We start from the raw sequence: 9,029 nt of genomic DNA, 5'->3' as shown, positions 1-9,029 counted from the left end.
TTCAGCAAGCGTGTACAGAACACTAAGTCACAGTGCTTTATAACATTTCTCAAGACAATAATTTGGTCTCTAAGTGCATCACAGGCACCTAATACATTTTCTTTAAAAAAAAAAAATGACATGAAGAGTTTAGTACATAAAATTTTCTGGAATCAATTCATTTAATAATTGCTAATGACTGTAAGCAATGAACTTTGATGAAAAAATTTATCAAATTAAAATGTCAATTAGAGACCACGTGCTAAAGGGTAACTGAGAAATTACTAAAAATATCAGTAGCGTCAGTAACCGTAATATGAATGTCCATAACCTTAATAACTATGAATAGGCATTTTACTTTTTCCACTTCTTTGACATGCAAAAAATTGTGTTTTAAAAGAAGAGAAATGTTACAACTCAATGTGTTTGAGGCTATAAATAATTTTTTTAAAAGTAAAAGCTCAGTCATCAAGTGGAAAAGGAAACGAACTTCTACTGAGCACCTATTGCAGTTGGGGACTATATCTCGGATATACGTCAAATGTTTTTAGCTCATTTTATCCTATGAAATCCTACCCAGGTAGCTGAACCTCATTTTATAAAGCAACTGGGGCTCAGAGCAACAAAGTAACTTGAGTGGCATTTACATGGTAAGAGGAAGTGCCAGAATTAGAACCCAGTCCAGCTGCCTGCTGTCAAGTTCACCGTGTTCTCGTTCTATCACTTCCTGTCTATGCATCACTGAGAATCTTAAATATATCTTGGAGAATAAGCACTAAGTATATTGTCTTAATTTTAAGTTATAACAATCACATGGTAATGAATAGCCTTGTCTCTTATTGTTTCTGGTAGCACTTTTATCAGTAAGTTAAATTATTCAATAATTTTGTATGTTTTGTAAGGAAAGAGCAACTTCTGAACATAAACGTTTACGGAGAAGTATTACCTTTTCCCAGTAGATGAGAGTCTTACAAACAGCTTGTTAGTGATGGGAACGACTTTCTGGATAAACACCTGCTGATCGTCTCGCTCTCCAAAAGGCCCTTGGTCACAAACAGAAAATGTCAAAAATTAAAATTTAAATGGTTTCATTTAACAAGAACATTAACACCAAAAAAATTTTTTCAAGCCTATCACTATGGCATTATGTTCCAAGTCTAAATCAGACAAAAATGCAGCGCCACAAGTACTTCAACTTGTATTAAAAAATTAAATACGTACTTCAAAATTGTATTTTATGCACTAATGCTGTAAAACTTGATGGCAATAATTTGCTTAGAAAAAAATGTATTAAGCTATAAGCTTTATATTTACTATCTTTCAGAAGAATTTAATTAATGAGAAGCCTGCTGTACCCTGAAAAGTTTTCAATCTGAAAAGACAAGGCAGATAAACGGTTTATACATTTTAGAAAATTTCTGAACATAGTTTTCATGTAAAAATTAGATAAAATTTTAATCTCTTTTCCCATTATACTCATTAGCCAAAAACAAATCAAATTATTCATAAAAGTACACGATATACAACACAATTTTTAAAGACAGCATATTCTCAACTATCTTATGCGAATCATACCTAATACATGGAACAACAGCATCTTTAGTAGCCAATACTTATGCTCACTGTGAAGCATAGTGCAGCCTTTACGAAGGACCATTTAATCATTATAACCGTACATGTAAGGGATTTACTAGTAATAGCTCCATTTTACAGAGAGGAAAACTAAGGCACCAAGAAATAAGCTAACCCACTTGAAGAAACTGGAAATGAACCCAGATAGTCTCATCCTCCACTAAGCATACAGCTGCTCAATTACTGGACAACTCTCTAAAGTCTAATTATGTTGAAATGAGAGTTCTCATTTGATAACCTGTAAACAAAGTCGAAGTAGCGGTGATGAGCAAAATAATTGGAACGAGGACGATGGGGCCACCACCTCCCCTCCCTTCAAACTCTGCACTGATGCGCGAGTGTCACGTAACCCGACTATTAATGATCTGCACCTCGCCCTTTACAGCTTCTCCAACTCCTCTCCCCAAATTGGCTCCTTACCTTCAGAACACAAAACATTCTCAGACCTGTCCGATCTTCAACGCGGGATGGAAAGCAGGACCTTTGGGCTCCCTGCCCTCTAACGAGCTCCACTGCTTCCCTTTCCCAGTCACCTCCGTATCTGTCGCTCCCCTGCTCACCGCAGTCTCGAGCCCACCCCACCCCCCAACCGAAGCTGGGCTTTCTCTTCTGTTCCACTGGTCTGTATGTCTGTATCTTAGGATACCTTTTTAAATAAAACTATGAAGAAAAAAAAAATCTCTCTGCTCCACTTTAAATGTTTTACAGGGCTGTTTCTAAATATCTTTGTTTCCACATTACACAGGCCTCGCCCCAGTCTGACCCCATAACCACCCATCTCATGTCCTATGCTTCTCATCCACCTACCAGCAAGTAATGACCTTGACATTTTCCAAACCGGCCGGGTTCTCTGGGCCTCTACCCTTTTAACACGCTGCTCTCCTTGCCAGGAACGGCCCAGTCCCACAACCTTCTGCACCTTCACGCCTCAAACTTGAAGCCTCTGTGAGGTGTCCTGTGTGAACACCAGTCTCCACCACTGTCGACGGGGTAGTATCTACCTCACGAAACCGCGAAGATGAAGGAGCGCGCAGGTGCAGCATCCGGCACAGCATCCGGCACAGGATGTGACGCTGTCTGCCGGTGCTTTCCGCCGCGGGCCCTGAGCACAGCCACCAGACACGACCGTTTGCCTTTTACCCCACTGCTCCCTCTGCGGCACATCCGTGTTCCCGGCACTTCTTAGCTTTCCAACGCCTGGACCAAACGTGCTCAATAAATGGCAGTTGGCGCAACACCTTAGACTTGCACGATCTCGTGCGTCAGTCACATCTCAGTGCAGCTGGAAAAACTGCTGGCGCAATGAGACGGTAAATGGTGACCAGCACCTCGCAGGGGGCTGGAGCCACAGAGTGGCCGCCAACACTGACAGCGCCGGACATCTTCCTCCCAAAAGTACTAAGCCTGCACTTCCCAGTCACAGCTTATATTTTTTAAAGACATTTAAGAGTTTCATGCAAAATGATTCTAATGTGTTCCTTCCCATTTTCCATCAGTGTTACAATTTCTGCTTATACAAAATGATCAGAAAGGTACATTAGTTAAGCAGTAAGTACTACAGAACTATTAAAAATACAGTGAGATTACATAAGTTACATATATTAATATATAGTATAATCTATATGTGTATATACATACGATCTCCACAAAGACTGTGTGTATAGTGGACCGGGAGCCACACCTAACTAACTTTACATGCTTTTTGCTGCAGTCGGAGCATGCAGTGGAGACGTGCTACACTGTTTCCCACTGGACACTGCAGTGCCACCAAAGCGACTCTCAGTATCCAGAAACACCAGCCCTTTTCTAGCTTCAATCTTTTTCAGATTAATTAGCAATTAAAAAAAAAATTCAAATGTTTACAGCCATCATGGCTTTCATGATGTTTCAATTATGAACAAAATGGTTAGCATTTGGAGATATTTAAATGAAGAAACACTCTACGTGAAAAGTTAAAGAATGGAAAACGATGCTCTAGTTTGTATATTCAGAGGACTTAAGAAGTATGCACTAAATGTGTTTTAAACAAGTTTCACACTTAAAATGAAAAGTTACACTTAACACTCGCCTTCGGGCTTCTACTACCGTGCACACGCGGGCGTGCCCACACGGCGCCTGAAGGTGCCCGGATGGCCTCACCCACCTATGTCATTCCCAGAGGAATAGCTGCCGTGACTCTCCGTCTCCTCCAGAGACAGGATCTTGAAGGAGGCCAAAGGGGTGGAGCCCGGCTGCGTGGAGATCATGCCGCGGAACCGCGTCACCGTCCACGTCCGGACGTGGTTGTTATCCGCACAGACTGGGGGGAGAGGAGAACATGGGAGTCGTTAAATGCAGCTCTCAGGACACTAGCAAGTCGCTTGTACGCACATTTTAACTTTTTTCACTGCGATCTGTATTAAATAGATCACAGCACATTCGAGTGGCAAATGACATCTTTATATTAAAATTATAATTTTCACCTTGCCAACAAAAACAAGAACTGAATATAGTTTACCTTGCCACAAATATAAGGAATGTAACATACAGGAGAAAAGTAGCTTGTAGGGTAGGAAAGTCAGAAAAGCATGTAAGACACAAGGCACTGAGATCGACTGCACAGAAGACAAGTTGCCTCGTTTATTTTGTCAACATAGAAACTGTTCGGCTAATTTCACTCAAATGTTAAACAACTGAAAATTTATTCTTGCAAATGATATTTGTCAAAAAGCTTGTAGGAACTAGCTACTTTTGCCTGCTTGGTTAAATTATGGAAATTAGGATTCCACATAAAACTGAGAATTATATTACATCAAATAAGAGTCTGCATTTAAGATATATACTCCAATTAGCTTAATTTTTTCATGTAAATATTAAGTGGTATATATAGTGAGATATATCCTAACAAATTGCCTTTTTAATCTGGATACTCTATTAAGAAATATAAACTCAAAAGTGGTATCATTAATGCAAGAACTACACGTTTGTGGCATGCTTTAATACAAAAGTGTACTAATTTGCCATTTATTATGATTTCAGAAAATTCATTATTAGCAATGAGCTATGAACTCATCAGTATACACTAGGAAAGTGTCCACAATTTCTTATATGCATGCCATATTTACTACTGGGCAAAATGCCATAATTGTGTATTTTAAATAAAACTTCGGAAAGAAATATAATTTTGGAAAACTGAAATAAGAATAAAAAGTGTACAGATGTTACCTAAGTAACAAAATTCTCAATTCTCAATGCCAGTTTTCTGGTAAAAAGAAGACATTTAGTCCCAGGCTGGTTAATCAGCTTCGTGGGCAATCGTTTCCTGATTTCATAATTAATCTTACCAGGATCCAGAAAAAAGTTAAGTATTTTTAGCTGATTTAAATGAGCAATTATGATGATTTTGTTAATATTAATTGTATCTAATATTTTAATACAAATGTTTTAAAACTGTTTCCTACAAGACCATAGGAAAAAGAATGCCATTACATATATGTGGATATCCACCAGGTGGCAGACTAACATAGCTGAGAACTATATACAGAAATACTCCAGATTTTTGGCTAACCTGGACTTTCTTGACAAATGTACTTAGATTTCAAATCTATAAAATATTTGATGTTAAAATGTAACTTTACTCTGTTGTTCTCTGCCATCACACCCTACAATAACATTGTCACCATCAAATTAAAAGCCATAATCACATCCTTTAAAAATCACAACGACCCTGGAAAAGTATTTTCTCACAGTAATTAATGACAGCATTACTCAGCATCTATGTGCGAAGAACCATGCTAAGTGCTGAGAACAGGGTGAGAACAAGTTTCTGCTGCCACAGAACTTATATTCTACAAGAGGAAGGCAGATGGGGGGCAACACACGATCAAGCGATGAGTCTGAAGAGAACAGACAGAGGTACCGATAAAGCGAATGACCGCGGGGTGGGTTCGGTTAATTTAGACCGAGTGGCCGAGGAGGCCTCACAGAGTGGGGACCTGAAATGGGACCTGAATGACAAGGAGAAAGCAGACAAACAAAAACACTTTAAAGAAAAAGAACAGTGCAAAGATTCTCAGGCATTTTTAAGAACTAGAAGAGCCAATGGGTTAGGGTCACGAGCGATCAGAAAAGAAATAGGGGGAGTAGGGAGAAGCCTGGAGGCAGACGGGACGCAGAACAGGAGCGCCGTGCTCATTTATTTAATCCGCAGACAATGGAAGCCAATGAGAAGAGAATCTGGTTTCAAAGGGCTTTCTGGCTGCGTGTTACCTTGAGAGAAATGCAGGCAGAGAGGCAAGACCCAAACAAGGAAAGAGCCAGGGTCTAGAAAGGACGATCTGCGATGCTGGGTGGGCCGTGATGGGCACAGTGAGGTGAGACCGGTGACACGTGCAAGTCCTGAAGCAAAGCTAATAGCCCTGACCGATGTGACGGGACTTACGAGAACGGGGGGGAAGGGGGATCAGGGTGATTCCTAGATTTCCAGCTTGAGTAAGTGACCAGATGGTGATAATGGGTACTAACATGGCTTTGAGAGAGAAAAGTGCTATTTTATCCAGGTTAATTCTGAGATGCCCGTTAAACATAAAACCAGATATAGACACAGGATGTACAAGTTTGGGACTGCAGATGGTCGCAGGCGAAGGAAAAGTCAGGATCACTGGCATATAGATGATACTACTAAAATCACCCCGGAAAGTACAAAGAATGGAGAATCTGGGACAGGAGTCTGGGGCGGTCCGACAGCAGACAGGGGGCAGAAGAGGAGGGATCGACAACAGAGTGAAGAGACCTCCTCGGCGGGGCAGGTGAGTGTGAGGTGAGCCTTCGAAGCCTAAAGAGATGGTTTCGCAAAGGCGTAATTACACCCAGACATGAACGCGCATTCATTCACCGACAAGGTGTTTCAGCTCCATGGCTATTCAATCAGACTGGAAGACAACGAAAGGTGTATCACCTTTTATGTTATATAGTTTTTATAGAAAGAAACTTGGTATATGAAAATGTTTATAAAAAACTGAGGCAAGGAAGTGACCCACAAAGACAGTGTAAAAGCCAGCTCTGCCGATCTACCTGGCCCACAGTTCGACTTTCATCAAGCCTGTCAGAAATCCATCGATTACAGTGAATCTCATCAACAGAACTTTACTTTGTCCCACTTGTTAAGCTTGAAAATCTGTATCTAATTTTAAAGTATCTAATTAGTATTAACATTAAAAAAATTATGGCTATGAGAAAAAAATCAAAACTGTTTTCTTCAAATAATCTCTTCATCGGTTGCACTCGTTTTTAACATTGTTACATGATCAAAGTCACATGTAAACCAACAACCTGAATTCTGACCCTTAAGACACTACAACCAAGTTTGCATTAAATTTCTGTTATGAAAACCTTTCTCAACAGAATCATGAAAAATACTCTGAAATAAAATATGCCATGAGAATAGAGAGTCAATAAGAAGTACGCTACCTCCTAGATCTGTGTATACTACGACCAGGCAGAATCAAAGCGATCCTTACACACAATCGTAACATTTCTTCGGTTATTACACTTTCCTACCAGTTCTTTCGGTACGCTCTTCTCACGTAAGACACTCTGACAAATCCACAGCGGAGAAACTGCCACGCAAGGCAGAGTGATGAGGGAGACCTCCTCACCCGCCCCGAGAAGACGCCGTTACCTGATACCAGATGCTTCTCCGACAGCATGATTTTCGTGACGGGACTTCGGTGAACCGTGAAGGTCTGAAAAAGCTGAGGGCCCGACCCAACCGTTTCGGGGTGCTGAACGATCACCCGCACTGCTCCGGAGCTCGTACCATAGGCGATCTCAATCCAGTTCCCACTGACACCTAGACCGAGTCACAAGTGGACGGGGGCACATTAGATGCGGATGGGGAGCGAGCTGGCATTGCAGAGACAAAAGGGCGGAGCTGGATTCGCCGCTTCTATCAGCCCCAAACCCAGCTCCGCAGAGAAATCTTAAATCTCTACCATCGTAAAATCATGTTTTCTTTTACAAGTCGATTCCTAAGCCTCACTCCCAGATACAGTCGTTCACCCCTTACCCCTTCCTTGTACTGTATCAGATTCTATCGTAGCAACTGGAATAATACACTAATAATCTATTTTCTTGTCTATCTCTACTTCTCGTTGACAGACTGAATCATAATCCTCCTTTTTTCTACGTCACCTTACAGAGTGGCCGAGACATAGTGGGTACTCAATAAATATTTTAAAAATTAATAAAACATATAAATATTAAAAATACCAAAGACACAAGACAGTATTCCTAAAGGAGTACTCCATATTACTTCCAGCCTAGAAGGACCATGTTTTACTTTTGCTACAATATTGACTTTTCCTTGAATAATCAGGTCCTGTATACACCATCTAACAGCTTCCTAACCCTTGACCATGGAACACATAAACCAATCTGATGTCACACCCGTGCCGTCTCTCTAAATGTACAGCTCGTATCAGGCTCACCTGTGGCTTGGTTTTTACACAAGTGCCCAGACTCCGTCACATATGTAAAGACAGAAGGGATTTCAGTGACTTATATTCTTAAAAAGCTTCAGAGACAGAATCTAACTTTAAGAGCTGTTCTTTCTGATTCACGTCCCAGTGCTTGAATCAGAAGGGAGAAGGCATGGCATGCCATGGGCGACACTCACGAACCGATAAGGTGGCTCCATCCCCGCAGCCCCTCTGATTTAGACTGGAAAAAAATGCACGTCTCAACCAGAGCAGGGGTCAGCAGACTGTCTGCAAAAGGCTGGAGAGCAAACACTGTAAACTCTGCATGCCACACTGTCTCTGCTGAAGTCACTTAACTCTGTCACTGCTACAAAAGGCAGCCAAAGACAATATGTGAAACTATTAGTAAAAAGAACACGGTTTGCTGATCCCTGTTCTAGCACAATATAGTTGAAATCCTACTATAATTTCAAGCAAAACCCTCTGTGTACACAGGAATATTTCTTTTACAGGAAAGACGATTTCCTTCTATGAATTCAATGAAGCGATTTTATACCAGGAACAAATTCAAATCTAATTTTCCTGTACACGTTAATGCTTCCTAGAATTCCTTTCCTTACAAATAAATTTAAAGTTCCTCATTTATGTTGATCTTTCATTCTAGAATATAAAAATTAATTTACAGATCTTAGTTCTTTTCATTGCAATGGCCTTGAAAAGCAATGAAAGTTATTAATATTGAACTTCCAGATATGTCTTTTCCCGTAACTTAAAGTTTCTCAAGGAAATAAGTGTACTTTCCAATGAGATTAATACTTTGAGCCCTTTTTCATTAAAAAATAAAAGCTAATTGCAAAACAAAATTGGCTAGTGTAACGGGAAGGTAAATGTGCATTTAACTTTTTAAATAATTTGTCAATACTGTAATGATATGGCTTAAATATAATTCAGATAATCTAA

At 40.3% G+C, this 9,029-nt stretch overlaps 1 protein-coding gene across 1 annotated transcript in view; it reads right to left on the bottom strand.

Moving 5' to 3' along the window:
* Positions 1-9,029, bottom strand: part of KCTD3 (potassium channel tetramerization domain containing 3) — a 34,265-nt gene that overhangs the window by 5,024 nt on the left and 20,212 nt on the right. Inside the window, exons 10-12 of the mRNA XM_023531036.1 lie at positions 7,271-7,445; positions 3,755-3,910; positions 926-1,022 (exon numbers count right to left, since the gene is read on the bottom strand). Of these exons, the coding sequence (XP_023386804.1) occupies positions 926-1,022; positions 3,755-3,910; positions 7,271-7,445 (428 nt within the window). The remainder of the gene's footprint in view (positions 1-925; positions 1,023-3,754; positions 3,911-7,270; positions 7,446-9,029) is intronic.

This window comes from Pteropus vampyrus, unplaced genomic scaffold (genome assembly GCF_000151845.1).
Source record: "Pteropus vampyrus isolate Shadow unplaced genomic scaffold, Pvam_2.0 Scaffold60, whole genome shotgun sequence".
Classification (NCBI taxonomy): Eukaryota; Metazoa; Chordata; class Mammalia; order Chiroptera; family Pteropodidae; genus Pteropus; species Pteropus vampyrus.
This window is presented reverse-complemented; position numbering and strand designations above follow the sequence as displayed.